This window comes from Sturnira hondurensis, unplaced genomic scaffold (assembly GCF_014824575.4).
Source record: "Sturnira hondurensis isolate 20B ecotype Veracruz unplaced genomic scaffold, ASM1482457v3 Scaffold0022017, whole genome shotgun sequence".
NCBI lineage: Eukaryota > Metazoa > Chordata > Mammalia > Chiroptera > Phyllostomidae > Sturnira > Sturnira hondurensis.
The window spans coordinates 6,563,036-6,580,670 of record NW_028094648.1 but is presented as its reverse complement, the minus strand read 5'-3'; the positions used below and the strand labels follow the sequence as shown (position 1 = coordinate 6,580,670).

Here is a 17,635-nt window from a genome sequence, read left to right as displayed (position 1 = left end):
GCTAGCATTGCTCTCACTTTACCGTACCAGGATATGTAATCTCTAGATAAAGAGTACTGATCCTTTATCTCTTTTTTTAAAGTCTTTTTCTTCTTAAGTTAGCAAAATTAAAGCTTAAAATTTGTTCGAAAGGACATTTTTCAAAAAAAGTAAAAGAAAACCAACAAAGACAAAACACAGTAACATAGAAAGACACAAGTTAGCCAGAGCTCATTTTTATTCCAAGCTTGAACTGTGTTACATTCCAGTCAATTCTTCCCTTGTTCCAAGTCTCTATAGAATAGGTGCTAAACAACAAAAAAAAAGATCTGATTTGATCATTTCCAAGTTTGGGGAACTCATCTTTTTTTCAGAAACTATATCTAAAACTTGATGATTAAATGTGTAAACAACTATGAGTCAACATTTAATATATACTTCTATATTTCAAACATGTCCTCAGTGAAGCAGTCTACAGTTTCAGGTCTTCAGTGTATGCACTACAGTACATTGTACAGTGTATATTACATAATGAGAAGTAAAGGCTACCTTTGCCATATCGGCATTATTATTTTTTAAAGAATATGCCCTGGCTGGTGCAGCTCAGTGGATTGAGCACAGGCCTGCGAACCACACGATCGCGGTTCGATTCCCAGTCAGGGCACATGCCTGGGTTGCAGGCTGGTTCCCTGCAGGCCAACTCCCAGCAGGGGATGCAGGAAAGGCAACCATACATTGATGTTTCTCTCCCTCTCTCCTTCCCCTCTAAAGATAAATAAATAAAATTAAAAAAAAGAATATATCCTATGAACTCTTTTCCTTCAGAAGAAATGCACAGAAATTGGCCACTTGTCTCGTTCCTTCTAAATCATACTGCTCTACCACAACTGAATAAAAGAAAAGTTGATGTCAAGTTGGTATTTTTCTAGATTGTCTCCAATATTCAAAACATAATTAAAGGGAATTACTTTCCTTTAACTAACAAATAAAATATCTGTAAGTGAAAGAAAAGTTCAGGTCAAAGGGAAATACATGGTAAAAATGCCTTAATTCATTAGATAAGGAAGCTATACATACTGATAAAAATTTTTAATGTTATTTTTTTATTCAATTAAAATTTTTTTACTAGTCTTCTGAACATCTTCTATGATGGTATAAAAATATAATGGCTTTAGTAGTAGTTTAATTATTTTAAAATTTGTAATAAATGAAAGGAAACTATTTTACAAACAAAGCACAGAGCTCATGATGTTTTGAAAGGTTAGTAAATTACTTTTAGTTAAAAAATATTTCACCTATATATAATGAGTATATGGTATAAATTAATGACATTCATATAGCTCTATGTCAAAATAATAGCACTGGGAATAACTTTTATGTTTTCCTTTCAAATGTAAATTTAGAAATGTCCAAAAATAAATAAATCCTCGGTTTTAAGCTTAGTGTTTGGTTTATAAATAAGGCGATTCTTTTTTTCACAAAATGTGTGAAATCTCCTACATACCCATTCTTCCTGCCAAAATACAATAAACTTTCTAACCATCTATGATGAAAATATAAGACTAGCGTTTTCATAGGTCACTATCAAAACAATTACTTGAATGTGCTTTTTTATTAGCATTATAAAGTATCAAGTGTCTTTCTCATCATCATAAAGTAACATGTTTGATATATAAGATAATGATATACTATATATGATTTAGTTCACTGAATATAGACTAATCTATGAAAAAAAGACAGTTTTAAGACATCTTTTATGTTCAAGGCTAGCAATGGGATTTGACTGCATGATAATGAAAGAGGAAATACTACAAACCAACATGATTTTATGACAATTTCCAACTATTTAAGCACTGTTTAAATCAATCTTTTATACACACACACACACACACACACACAATCTATGTTGGTTAAACTGTTTCAAAGAACAGAATTTGCCAGAAATGATGTGCCAGGTACTTCACAAAGGCTATGACTTTAATTTCAATTCATTCTTCCTTAGATTTTTTTCATTTAATATAATAACCTTTCCATATTTAAAACACCCAAGCTCAAAACAAAATAAATAAAAATTCATAATTTTCCATAGTATTTTGAATTTTTCAGGAGAAAAATTGTTCAAATAAATTAAGGAGTCAGTAAATTAAACACCATACTGAATAAGTTCTAAAATTCACTGTATATATGTGACAACTTAGATATCTTTTAAGGAATAAACACAGAATAGGCAAAAACCTCATCTCCTACTTACTTTAAAGATGATTTTTATAAAACAATATTCTAATAACACTTTAAAAGATCCTTTACAGGCCACTGAGGTATGGGTAGTTAAAATTTATAAAGGCTAAAGGTTTCTTAAGCTCCAATGACTCGGCTGAAAGGTTTTCTTCCACACTTGGAAACTTGATTAGCATTATATAAAAAAGCCATATCTGACTTGCTGCGTAACCAAAGTTGTGCTTATTCTTTATACAGCATCTAAAATTTCACACTCCATCAACACATGTTCAGGCTATTTTATCTTGGCAATTAATTTATTATTTTTCAGAACACAGTGAAGCCTTGTTTTCAAGTCATTCATAACTTTATAAATCAGTCTTGCACATGAAACCATGCATCTGTGAACCGTAGAAAATCTTTGCACTCAGGAGATTAAGCTCCTGACACCTTTGCTGATTAATAATCATGGAAAGAATAAGATCAGAAGCAAAATAAATGATCATTTAATAGAGAAACTCACAAAACAGCCCTTTAACTTACATATTCCATCATGTTATTCGTTTCACATTTCCTTTTGCTCAGTCTCCAGTGCAAGCACAGCTAGACAAGAAGGAGAGTAAAAGAAGAAAAATGAGCTCTATTTTACTGCAGCACACAGACTAACCCATTTGTCCACCTTTCATATTTTTAGTTCAACAAAAGCATCTGTTTCCATACTGTGCAATTCAGACCCCAACAGTACGAAGCTGCTCCCTGCGGTACTCACCTTGTGGTATAACCTATTGTTTTCCCATTCTAATAACTTCTCAATCGATCTTCGTGTCTGGAAGACAAATGAGAAAAAAGTTTACTCTTGACTGGTTTAGAAAAACTCTGTTTTGCAGCTGCTTTTTGTGTGAAAGGAGAGAGATATGAGACACCGACTGACTATAAGGCGGCCCAGAACGCTGCCAACAGTACCGCACCGAACAGTCCCCCAAATTCGAACAGTGCTCTAGTTCAATGAAGTACGGTTTGGGGTAGTTTTTTAGCACTGCATCCTTTTTCCACTGTTTCAAACTTACTAGCCTCTGAGTTAAAACTATCAAAGTCTAAAAAGCTAATGTTATCTACCAAATGATATAAATTTAAATCCGCATTCATTTCAAAAATCTTTGCAATACTTAAATAATATGTAAGTATTAAAACAGGGCAAAATTGTATTTAAACCAACAAGAATAATAGTAAAATCAAACTCTTCATTCAACACTGTTAAAAGAATCAACAGAGAAATTCATGTTTAAGAACAGTTGATTTTTGTAATACATACTATGCAGCAAGCATGAAATGTTTTTGCTTGGGACTATGAATAAAAGAGAAGATAATTCATGAGGCCAGGTGTTAGGATGATACTGACACAGCTGCAGGTGCAAAAAGGATAGTGCTGCCACAGAGTCAAACGCAGCTCGGTGCAGCTGCGGCTTGCTCACAAGGGAAGGAAAAGGCATCCAGCACTATTAATGTGGCACAACTAAGTACTAACAAGCAAAAGTGAAAAAATGCATATCAAGCAAGGATGAGCTAGGTGAGAAACTATCAGGATCAAGCTGCTTTTAAATAGTTCAATGTTACATAATAAAAAAGCATCTACCATTATCTAGTTACCACGTTACCATTCAGCATGCTGAACATGCGAAAGACACACCACAGTCGCATGGGCACCAACTATAATTCATAACCACCAGTGAATTACCACTACTGCCTCACATTTTCCAAGCTTATGTCATAAAAATCAGAAAACCAACTAACTCTCTGGATAATAATATGCCAATGACTAATGTAGTACATTATATTTCTGAACAGGTTTTTGGGCAAGAATTTTAAAGGAAAAAAATGTGCCCTTGTTAACAATGATCAGCAGACCTCACTTGTTTCTTTGTAAAGATAGCCTTTTAGAGGCAGCTCTCCTTTTAAATGAAAATAGGGCAGCAGTTATGGTCACACTTTTTGTTAATTTAGTTGCCAGTCAGCTCCAAATCAAAAGAAAATAAGGCTGCAGAGTATAATTAACATTCAGTTCAGTCGTTTTGTCCCTTGTCTAGCCCCCAAGCTTTGTTAAAATTGCCATCTGAATGCTGAAGGCTGTAGGGAAATCGATTTGATTCTAATCGCACCATGAAAAGAACATGATCTAACTGCTTTCAGCCCTCCGTAAATCTGTACTAGGTCTTTAGCACAATGCAACTTCCAATTTAAAAAGCACTGAATGTCTCGTCAATGACTTTGTGAAGAAAAAAGAACAAGGAGCAGACATAAAAATTCCAATAGTTGTTTAAGCATTAAAGTTCATTTGCATCACAGCGAACCTGAAAAGGGCTGACCTCTCCAACCGCCTCTCAGGTCTATGAAGTTGTAGCCCTGACAAGCTCACATTGACAGAGCTCATTGACTCTGAAAGGCTACTCTATCAATGGTGAAAATGGCAATAGGTTCTACTCGGAGCAGGCATCTGCCTGCCCACCCGCTGCTAAACCAATGGCAAAGCCGATTCAAAACCTGAATCTACCTTGTAATCTTCCTTTCTAGGACCTTTTAATAATAGATTAAGATTACTATACAATTTGAGGTTTTACTTGTATTGATGGTTTAAGAGTTGAGGGGGTTGGGGGTGAAAGAACTAGGGTGGAAAGAACAAGCTTTCCAAGTCTTGTTTTATATTAAAGTACAAAAATAAAAAGGTTAACATTACATTCTGCAAAAAGAAAAAAGTGTATTTACCACTATCATCATTTCATACAAATTTAAAGCCATGCTATATTATGAGAATGAATCTCATTACAAATGGATCTCATGGTGTACATGATACCACGTACACACACACACACACACAAAATTTAAAAACTTTAAAATATTTACTTTAAGTAACTTAAATCAACTACCAGTATTTGAATAAAAGGTAATTATCAAGTATGAACCTTAAATTCCAAGGTATTTATGTAGAAACTCTGAATTTGCTCTGTGCCTCTAATTAGCAGTTTAATGACAGGGTTTGGTATAATAATTGTATCTTAGAATATTTAAGAATTCAAAACCAAACAAACTCTGGTATGCCATATTCTGAATAAGTATCTAAATATAAAATATTTCTACCCACTGACAGTCTGAAGTAAAAGCTGTGAATTAGCACCATCTAATCTTGCTATAAAACCTCTTTCCCGCTTGACAGGTGAAAAAAAAACACTTGCACGTGCAGCTTAATTAATCATTACACTTGACATTTCAATGATTTACAGTTAAGAGCAGGTGAGAACATACAAAACCAGAAAGAAATCCTTGATCTGAGTGGAACATTTCTAGCACACTAAGGTGACAAGTACACAGATTCTAACAGTCATTACGAAAGAGAGAGAGAGGAGGAGGAAAGAGAGAAAGAGAAACTGCCACAAATTATGTGTTAGTAAAAACAAAAGCTCAAATTAAATGGAAAAAAAAACTTTTAACTACTAAGAATGTTTAATATTCTGCGATGACTTTTAGTTCACAAAAATCAAAATATACTTTCAAGATTAAATAGAATACCAATTTGGCAAATACTGAAAAAGATATGACACTTCAGCATATATAAAAGAGATTTAAAAGCCTCTAGACATGGAAAAAAACTCCTTATAACTGCAGTATTCTAGAAATAAAAGTTAAGAGTTTATGTTCACAGTGTTGTCAGATACTGTTTCTAATAAAACATAAGATTCAACACTGCCAAACTCTATTAATTACTAGTGGGTAAGCAAACCTAAGCATATAAAAACCTGCCCTTGATTTTTAAAAGTTTACATCGACCACTAAATTCAGTGTAAATTAAAGCAAACTAATATTCATCAGAAAAAAGTATGTACTGTGTCTGTCAACATGACATACCAAAACAATCTTCTCTAGGCCAGTGGATATCTAAAAATAAGCACCTTAATTTTTTAAAAAGAATTTGGTCCTTGTGAAAAGCACCAGATTCACAGTCATGGGAACTACAAACCTTCTATTCAGCTGGAAGAACAGAGGAAAGGGCAGTGTGAGCTTCCCGGCAGTGGGCCTTAATCCTTCCAGTGCTCACACCCTAGGGGTGAGGGTTACTGGTTCTTAACCAATTCTTACTCCTTCTTCATACGATGATCAATAAATCTAATTTTATCATGACTTATTATCCTCAATTAAAAGGACAAAGACCACCAACTCACACCATGTAAGCAAAAACAAGTTTTTTATGAGAATGACATCACACCACTAACCTGGCCTGGAAGGGGTACGGCCTCACTCATCTCAGAGCTCACTTTAACTGTTTCTCACATATTTCTTCAACACCTTGCTAATTATAGTTGTCTCCCTGGTGAACTAGTTCTAATACAGCTATTAACAAATGTTAAAGTAAACAATTAATTGAGATTCAAAACATTTCAATTACTAAATAGATTAAACTTGAGTAACAACAAGTAGTAGCAACAGAAAGATAGTGATTTTGGCTTCAATTTCTGTTGGCTTTGGTTCTTACTAAATTGGAGGTAGAACTGTGAAAAATAAGTCAAAACATGAAAACTGCAAGAGAAGTAAATGGCCTGGGTAATTCACAAGTAGCTAAATAATGATTAATCAACAATTAATATTAGGTATAGCATACCCCATAAAATATATATATGAATCACTTAGAAATGGTAAGTTACAACTGAAAATAAGTTTCCTAAAAACACAAATCTGACTTACTATGAAGAAGCATTTTTATAATTGTTCCTAAATCTCATAACTTTCTAAGAAATATATATTATTCCCTATAAACAAGTTATGTGCAATTAGATATAAATAAGTCTTGTAGGAAAGCAGGAATCTTTTTAAAAATCTTGAAATGTAATACTCCCCTATTTTATTACCACTGGTACTTATAGTATACTCATTACCAATAATTCATTTATTTACAATCAACTGTTTGAAAAAGTGAGTTTTCAAAGATGTGGTATTCTAAAGCTGATAATAAAATCAATGAGAATTTCATGGATTTTAAAGTACATAAAGCCAAAGGGAAAAAATGTGGATGCTGTAACAAAATTTCTCTAAAATTTCCCCCCAAAATAGCATTCTCATCAGTTATTAGAACATAAAGATGCTAAGATATGTTAACAATATATATAAATACCTCAATAAAGTACAAAAGTTAAGCTACTGAAACTTAAAATTTACTTGAATAGGTTTTATTCATAACATCACAGAATGTCAAAGTGCAATTTCAAATGTTTAATTTCTAATTTAAAATAGGTTTTAAATTTAAACTCCAAATTACAATGCATTAAACTTTAACAAGAATAATGCTTTGAACATATTGTAATCTTATTTTTTAAGTATTTTTCAAATAGTAACTACACTTATCTTTGGATATCTGTACAAATTCAAATTACTAACATAAGTGAAATAAAAAGGTTCTTTGTTATAAGTCACTAGAAGGAAACCATATGAAATTTTTAATGAATTATCTTAAGAGAAAATTACTTGATGCAGTGTTTATTCTGGAATAATATGTCTTACATTTGAGTGATGTGCAGAAAATTAAATGGTATATCTCAGTCTTAGTATTATAATATATAAAAAATATGAACTCAAAAAAGATAAACTAGAATATGATCAGATTACTCAAAAGGATTTCTAAACAAATTTCCTTGTATTTAAAGGCTCCTTTTAGCTGCCAAAACACACAATGGAGAAAAGAACGCCTCTTCAATAAATGGTGTTTGGAAAATTGGAAAGCCACATGCAAAAGAATGAAACTAGATTACAGTTTGTCCCCATGTACAGAAATTAATTCAAAATGGATCAAAGACCTAAATGTAAGATCTGAGATAATAAATTACATAGGAAAACAAGGCACTAAGCTTAAAAACCTTGGTTGTAAAGAACATTTTATGAATTTAACCCCAAAGGCAAAGGAAGTAAAGGCAAAAATAAATAAATGAGACTATATCAAACTAAAAAGCTGCTGCACAGCAAAAGAAACCAACAACAAAACAAAAAGGCAACCAACTGAATGGAAGATGATATTTGCAAACAAGGGGTTAATATCCAAAATATACAAAGAATTTATACAACACCAAACAAACAAACCAATTAAAAATGGGCAGAGGCCCTGAACAGACACCTCTTCCAAAAAGACAAATAAACATCCAACAGATACATAAAACGATGCTCAACTTCACTGCTATTAGGGAAATGCAAATCAAAACTACAATGAGGTGAGTGACACCTCATACCAGTTAGAATGGCTATTATCAACAAGACAGGTAAGAACAAGTGCTGGAGAGGCTGTGGAAGAAAGAAACCCACATTCACTGCAGGTGGGAATGTAAACTGGTACAGCCACTATGGAAACAGTAAGGCAATTCCTCAAAAAATTAAGAAGAGCCTCGACTGGTGTGGCTCAGTGGATTGGACATCATTCTGAAACCAGAAGATCACCGGTTCTATTTCCAGTCAGGGCACATGCCTGGGTTGTGTGCCAGGTCCTGGACTGGAGGCCTGTGAGAGGTTACTATCAATGCTTCTCTCCCACACTGATGTTCCTCTCCCTCTCTCTTCTTTCCTGTCCTTCTAAAAATAAACATAAAATCTTAAAAAAAAAAAAGAATAGAGTTACTGTGTAACCCAGAAATCCCTCTTCTGGGTATCTACCTGAAAAACTCAAAAAGATTTAGTCACAAAGATAAATTTATTCTCAAAGATATATGAGGTCTGTGCAGAACGTATCCAGCCACATAACATGAAAAATAAAGAAGACATTTGCTGAAGAAGATACAAGGTTCAAGAAACACCATACGCAGGACAAGGACACCTCAATCCCTTTCAAAGCAGGCACTTTGGGAATTCACACAGTTCTCCCAATCACCACAGCTGCCCCATTGTATTTTCCTGAATCTCACCAATGGTCCGCAATCTCTTCCCTTTCAAAAGTGATTTTAGTTTTGGGAAAAGCCAGAAGTCACAGGGTGCCAAATCTGGGCCATAGTGGGGCTGAGTCACCTGGGTGATTTGATGTTTCACAAAAAACTCCACACAAGTTGTAATGCATGAGCAGGCATGTTGTGATGAAGCTGCCAATCACCAGCTGCCCCTTCCTGCAGCTGTTTTCATCACACTGAATCTCTCCACCAATGAGGAACAGTGAAGTAGTACTCTTTCTTAATTGTTTGGCCTGGAGGGGCACACACATGATGGATGACAACACCTTCCTAATAACAAAATGCAATTAACATGGTCTTGATCTTGCTGCAACTCTGCCACTCTTCTTCAGTCATGAAAAACCAGGTGACTTCCTTTGGGATAACTGGGCCTTCATTTCCAGATCATACCTGTGAACCCACTGTTCGTCTCCAGTTATCACCTTCTAGAGGAAACCTGGTCCATTGGTAGTGGTTTGACTCAAATCATTAGCAACTGCAGCACAATGTTCCTTCTGCTCTGGTAGCAGAAGCTGCGGGATGAATTCTGCAACAACACATTTCATGCCAAGACCCTGTGTCAATGTCTCACAGTAGTTTTTGGAATCCCCACATCAGCTTTTAATTCTCACACTGTCAGCTGCCAATCTTTGTTCACGGCAGCCCATTCATGTTTAACATTCTCAGGTGTTCTGCCTGTTGCAGGCCTTCCAGAACATGAAATTGCTTTCAACAGATTCTCGACCACCTTTGAAGAATCTGTGGCAAATTTTCATTTGCACCACACTCATTGCATTATCCTCAAAAGCCTTCTGAGTCATCCAAATAGCTTCTACGGGGGAAAGTTCAAGCTTAACACAAAATGTGATGCACATCTGTTGCTCTACTCGCTCAATCATTTTGAATGCGATGGCCACACAGTACACATGCTCACGCAACAGGTCTACAGGCCCCATTGACTAGTACAGTGAGGTCATCATTGTTCATGCATGAAAATTCCAGTCCACTCTCCTTGGCTGCCAGGTTACATCCATTTCACGCAAACTACTCTTGTTACATTAACAATGGCTAGATTTTTTCTGAACAGACCTGGTCATATGCATCCCTATGTTCACTGCAGCATTATTCATGGTGGCCAAAACATGGAAACAACTAAAGTACCCTTTTGATTGATAACTAGATGAAGAAGATGTGGTACATATGTACAATGGAATACTACTCAGCCATAATGAAAGATGAAATACTGCCATTTGTGACAACATGGATGGACCTTGAGAATATTATGCTAAGTGAAACAAGTCAGAAAAAGCTAAGACCCACATGGTTTTACTCATATCTGGAATACAAAACTGAAACTCATAGACATAGACAACAGTATGGGGTTACCAGAGGGAAGGGGATTGGAGGGCAGTAAAGGGTAACAAGGGGCCAAATATACGGTGATGGAAGATGATTTGACTTGGGCGGTAGGCACACAATGCAATATAAAGATCATGTGTCATAGAAATGTACACTTGAAACCTATATGATCACCCCAATGTCACCCCAATAAATTTAATTAAAAATAAATGAAAATAAACTTATAGTAATCGAAAAAACTTGTAAAAATTTTATGTGAACATTAATTTTTAATAACCTAGAGAAAGTAAAACATACATCAAAGTATCATTAGAGTAACCCTTTTAGTAGTTTGTTAATAGTTTTAGATGATATAAGCTACACATTACGTATATCAAAAAAACCTCTTAGTACTAAGCAGTGATTTATAGGTTGAGTCTTAAATAAGATATGCTCAAATACAATTTCATAAAGAATTTTGTGACCTGAGCTACTGGTTCTTAACTTTTTTAGGTTACTCTGTACTTTATGAATGATGAAAAAGCCACACTGCACAAATATTAAATGTTGCACACAATTTTTAAGGGTGTTATCCACTAATCTCTGATAAAATTTCAGAAAATACTGGTAACATCTCAAAAAACTAAAACTGAGTTTCAATTAACAGCAGAATATTAGAAACGCTGTTCATAAGACAAATGAATTTCAGCTAACACAATCAAAAATATTATTACCAGGGATGCTGAAAAACCATTAATACATAATTACACAAGGAAGGATTGCTGGTTTGGATAAACAGTGATTTATCCAGGCAGGGGGGGAAATTACCTACTGATTGATTATAATGGACAACTGGAAAAACAAAAAGGTGTAAAGGAACAGTATCTGTTGATCCTCATTTTTGGTCTGACCCCATGCTAGATGTCTTTTCTTTGCTACCTTATCTAATCTTCACAAGAAACTTGTAAGGGAACTTGTTATCACTTTCCTTTTACATACGATAACTATAGCTTAGAATGGTTAAGAAACTTACAGCTACACTTCAAAATGATGGAGCTAGGATTTAAAGCCAGGATTGTATGGCCTTTAATATCATGTTCCGTCCATTATCCCACAGAGCTATGACTCTGTAAAGAATTTGTAACTTGTTGGAGAACATGTGTATGACATTCAAAATACCAATTAAGCTGTCCGTCTGGAACAACCAAATTTACTCTAAAAGTAGTATGTACCCTAAAACTAAATTTTTCCCAGCTCTAATATTCCGTGGTTCTAAGGTCTAGAAATAACCATTCTACTCTATTCTACATTCTCAATGAGATTTATCCAAAAGGTATTTTATTGATTATACCTTGCCTCACGAAGTAGCACATGACTTGAGGTGCATTTCTACTTTATATATATGTATATAAGTACACAGGCTTCCAGAAGTTAAATGGTCTGCCCAATGTCATAAAACCAGGGAGGGTAATGCAAGGATTCAAACTCAAATCTCCAAACTTTAAACCCAATGCTTTTCTCACTCTCATTCAGCAATTACATTAGTTTTACTTCCATCTTCATTGAATGATGTCAGTTTATAAATCCTTCCATTTGATAAAATATCCTTACAAAATGTACCAACAATATAATTTTATTTTATTTTTTAAAAAGATTTTATTTATTTATTTTTAGAGAGGAGAAGGGAGGGAGAGAAACATCAATGTGTGTTTTCCTCTTTGCACACGCTCAGCTGGCCTGCAATCAGGCATGTGCCCTGACTGGGAATCGAACTGGCGACCCTTTGGTTTGCAGGCCGGTATTCAATTCACTGAGTCACACCAGCCAGGGCAGCAATACAATTTTAAATGTGAAGTTTCAAACAAAACTTTAAAAAACAAGATAGAAAAAATCATTCTTTCCCTCCAAACATGCAGAAAAAATGGCGTAATTCTTCACATTAAGTAAATTGGAGACATATACTTCTAAGGTACAATGTAGTAGCAAGTGTCAGGCCAACACTCCCACTACAAATAGAAATGGATAAAGTAAAGGAGAAGAAAATCCACATTATTTTAAGAACATCAGAAAATTCCAGAAGCAACATGGACCAAGTGCAATAAAACTCAAAGACGGAAAGAGCCTTTCCTAAATCACTTGATGATTACTGGCCATTTTCTTTCTTTGTTGACTGTCGGCGTCGGAAGAAAAGGGAAACCAGTACTTTCTGCAGTTTGTGCAGACTGGCTCAGTGGACCAAAAATTAGTTGTGCCCTAAAATGCGAAGTCAGTTTTCTCTAAAGAATTACTGAGTTCTGCAGCAGCACAGAAGGGTGGAGGGCCAGCCAGAAAGGCAGAGAAAAATTAGTCACAGTCTATCACTACTTAGGAGACAAAATTCTGCTAGGGGAGGTGGATCTGCATCAAATACACGACTGGTCTCCCCCTCAAGACACTTGAGCCTGCACGCAATGGAAGGCTAAAAAGCCTTCCAAACTCAACACATGCTAAGGGTACAACTTTCAGGGTAGAGGAAACAAAGACCAGATGAACTGAATCTTTCTAAACCTGCAACCCAGCCCAACCCAGCTCAATCTCATATTACACCGAGGCGACCATGCCGTCATGCTACCTCCCTTACAGCGAGAAGATGAGACCCTTGGTTGTGGTAGATTTCATCTGGAGTGTCTGCTTCTTTTTGTGTGTAATATCTACCATAAATTTTTTTTGAAGTTTAAAGAGCAGGAAAATATGACCAATAACCAATGACCAAAAAACCTCACCGACACACACCCACAGATAATCCAGGTTGCATTGTTAGTGGACAGGATGTTATATTAACTATGATTAATATGTTCAAAAAATAGATAAAAAAGACAAACAAAAGGGGTGAAAAGAATTTCAGAAGAAAACTAGACTCTATAAATTGGATTCTAAAATATAAAATAGATATTCTAGAACTGAAAAATATAGTATCTTAAATTAAGAACTCTTTGGATTAATAGCAGGATGAACACTGATGAAGTTAGGCAAATCTTTCTACAAACCACCATAATACTATCTTCTAAATATTCAGAGACAATGAATTTCAGCTGGTTCTTGGAAAACACATTTTCAAAGAAGTCTAAAATATCTTTCAAGTCCCAGTGCCACCTCTGCACATTTAAGGCTCAAAGTTTACACTCTTTTGAGTATCCTCTTTTATCGTGAGAATTCACAATTTTTTCCAATTAAAAACAAATTGTTAGGCTCTGGCCAGTGTGGCTCAGTTGGTGGGAGCACCATCCCATACACCAAAAGGTTGTGGATTCAGTTCCTGGTCAGGGCACATGCCTAGGTTGAGAGTTAGGGGCACACAAAAGGCAACAACTGACTGATGTTTCTCTCTCACACTGATGTTTCTCTCCCTTTCTCTCTCCTACCCTTTCCCTCTCTCTAAAATCAATATGCATGTCCTCGGGAGAGGACAAAAAATAAAAGTAAAATAACAAAAAACAAATGGTCAGTGTCATTCACATTAAGCACTGTAATTAATTTCACTTATATAAAAATCAGTTTTCCAAATTTCAAGCCTAAAATATTCTTTAAAATGAAATGATAATACATATATTCTTCTGGTTATGATAAATCTTTGACATGAGACCCCTTTTTCAAAGAGGTTACACCTATGTCTTTACCCTGTATTTTATAATATGGGAGACACTGAGGAAAAGGTAAGAAACCACAAACTAAATACCCAGGATTAGATATGGAAAGCCCAACTTTACTTTCAATAGAATCCCAGTCCCTCACCCATTGCATTAACTCATTATATGGCATTCTCAATCTCTCTTAAGGGGAAATACACAAGTTTCAAGAAAGGATATAAATAGTAGGAAAAAACTCTAATCCTGACTTCTCCCCATTTGGATTCTCAACCCCTACTATACCCCAAACAAAGTAATTCACAATTATTGAATAATTAAACTTGAGATTGACAGAAAAGAGATCCAAAAGAAAATCTAAGAATACTCCAACTTAAAGCAAAAGAAATGCAGTCCAAAAAAAAAAAAAGAAAGAAAGAAAGAAATGCAGTCAGACTGGATATAGGCCCCTTTCATCCAAGTTTCAAAAGCTAAATAGCAATTACCTTAAAAAAAAAAAAAAAACCTTGGAGAAACCCTTGCCTCCTCAAAAAAACAACTAAAATATCTATATGAAAATACATTACTAAAATGTTAATTCTTTAGGTTTGGAATTAAAATCAACATTAATAACTTCTTTACTTAAAGCTTGGAAACAGGGATGTTTTGTATACCTACACAGCTCAATTTTCAAAGGATTACATATTCTCAGAGCTGGAATCTATCTGAGGGATCAGTTAGCCTCATCTTTCTCAGACTGAAAGAAAAACAAAGGGGACTTTCGGCCAAGATGGCAGTATAGGTAGATATATTTTGCCTCCTCACACAACGAAAAGAAGGATAAGAACAAATTGAAAAACAGAAAAATAACCACAACTGCCATAAAATTGAACTATATGGGAGTCTGACAACCAAGGAATTAAAGAAGAAACATTCATCTGCATCAGCAATGTGGGTTGCCCTGCCCTGGAGAATACCTAAGGCTCCACCCCACGCAACATAACAGAAGCACCAAAACAAAACAATATGGCCCAGATGAAAAAGCAGATCAAAGCTCCAGAAAAAATACAACTAAGCGATGAAGAGATAGCCAGCCTCTCAGATGCATAGTTCAAAACACTGGTAATCAGGATGTTCACAGAAGTGGTTGAGAATTGTCACAAAATTGAGGAAAAAGTGAAGGCTATGCAAAGTGAAATAAAGAAAAATATACAGGAAACCAAGAGTGAAGGAAGGGAAGGAAACCAGGACTCAAATCAACAATTTGGAGCATAAGGAAGAAATAAACATTCAACCAAAACAGAATGAAGAAACAAGATTCAAAAAAATGAGGAGAGGCTTAGGAACCTCCAGGACGACTTTAAACATTCCAATATCCAAACCATAGGAGTGCCAGAAGGAGAACAGGAAGAGCAAGAAATTGAAAACTTATTTGAAAAAATAATGAAGGAGAACTTCCCTGATCTGGCGAAGGAAACAGACTTCCAGGAAATCCAGGGAGCTCAGAGAGTCCCAAAGAAGTTGGACCCAAGGAAGCACACACCAAGGCACATCACAATTACATTATCCAAGATTAAAGAGAAAGATAGACTCTTAAAAGCAGCAAGAGAAAAGGAGACAGTTACCTACAAAGGAGTTCCCATAAGACTATAAACTGATTTCTCAAAAGAGACCCTGCAGGCAAGACCCTGCTGGAAAGAAGTATTCCAAGCCATGAAAGGCAAGGACCTACATCCAAGATTGCTCTATGCAGCAAAGCTATCATTTAGAATGGAAGAGCAGATAAAGTGGTTCCCAGAAACGGTCAAGGTAAAGGAGTCCATCATCACCAAGCCCTTATTATATGAAACATTAGAGGGAGTTATCTAAGAAAAAGATGATCAAAAATATGAACAGTAAAATGACAACAAATTCACAACTATCAACAACTGAACCTAAATAAAAAACCAAAACCAGCCCTGGCTGGTGTAGCTTAGCGGATTGAGTGCAGGCCTGCGAACCAGAGGATCGCAGTTCAATTCCCAGTCAGGGCACATGCCTAGGTTGTAGGCCAGTTCCCAGCAGGGAGCGCACGAGAGGCAACCACACATTGATGTTTCTCCCCCTCTCTTTTTCCCTTCTCCTATAAGAATAAATAAATTAAATCTAAAAAAAACAAAACAAAACCAAACTCAGTGAACAACTACAACAGGAACAGATTCACATAAATGGAGATCACATGGAGGTTTATCAATGGGGATAGGAAGGGAGGAGATTGGAGGAAAGGGTACAGGGAGTAAGAAGCATAAATGGTAGGTACAAAATAGACAGGAAGAGGTTAAGGTACAGGAAACAGAGAAGCCAAAGAATTTAAATGTATGACCCAGGGATATGAACTAAGGGCTGGGAGGAATGCTAGCGAGAAGGGGGATGCAGGGTGGGGGAGAATAAAGGGGAGAAAAAATGTGACAACTATAATACCATAATCTATAATATATATATTTAAAACAATGAAGTTTACTTTTTATTTTCTAAATGCTATACTGTACACACATTGCAGTATCTTACTTAATCATTTAAAAAGTAAAAAACAAGAGGATCTCAGATGGTGAGTGGATAAAAGCGCTCTGGTACATTTACACAATGTAATACCACTTGGCCATAAAAAGGAAGGAAATCTTACCTTTTACGACAGCGTGGATGGACCTGGAGAATATTATGCTAAGTGAAATAAGTCAGGTGGAGAAAGACAAATACCATGATTTCACTTACATGTGAAATCTAATGAACACAATAAACTAACAAACAAAATAGAAACAGATTCATAGATACAGAGAACAAACTGACAGCTGGGGGTGGGGGTGCTGGGAGCTGGCTAAAGAAAGTAAAGTGATTAAGTAAAAACAAACAAACAAAATAGAACTTGTAGACACAGAAAACAGTATGGTGATTACCAGAAGGAAAGGGAGGTGGGGGGAGGTAGGGGCATAAATGGTGATGGAGGGAGACTTGACTTGAGTGGGTTGTGAACATACATACATAATAATATATAGATGATGTTTTATAGAATTGTACAGTTAAAACTAATTTTATTAACCAATGTCATCCCAATAGATTCAATAAAAGATTGTTTTAAAAAGTAAAAAACAAAGGATCTCAAATGATTCACTGTGTTTATTTGACAGAAAATTGGTAACCAAGTGAGATATAGTAGTCATTTAAACAAATAGAAAAAGCAAAACATCTGGAAGAAATGGGGGCATCTATACTTAAGAGCTGCAAATTCAACTATAAATCCAGTAAGAGCCAGAAATTTTTTTAAAATGCTTTGGTCTGACGATTATCTGGTGAGAAGTATTGGGGGAAAGGGGCATAGGCATTAATCCCTTTCCTGCACTACAAAGTACTAGTTTAAAATACTTTCAGTAAAAATACCTTACTTCACAACAAAAACTGAGGGGCAAATAGAATTTGCTTTTCTACATGTCCTAACATTACCTGATGACAAAATGAAGTGTAGCCATACAGTACCATTCATTCAATTTCAACTTAACAGTAGTTTGTTTTTATACA

The 17,635-nt window shown here is 35.3% G+C and overlaps 1 protein-coding gene across 2 annotated transcripts in view; it reads right to left on the bottom strand.

The window, feature by feature from the left end:
- The window catches only part of CHIC2 (cysteine rich hydrophobic domain 2), a 52,561-nt gene that overhangs the window by 10,319 nt on the left and 24,607 nt on the right, over positions 1 to 17,635 (bottom strand). For both annotated transcript variants that reach the window (XM_037034227.1, XM_037034226.1), the window contains exons 4-5: positions 2,966 to 3,022; positions 2,740 to 2,799 (exon numbers count right to left, since the gene is read on the bottom strand). In XM_037034227.1, coding sequence (XP_036890122.1) covers positions 2,740 to 2,799; positions 2,966 to 3,022 — 117 coding nt within the window. The remainder of the gene's footprint in view (positions 1 to 2,739; positions 2,800 to 2,965; positions 3,023 to 17,635) is intronic.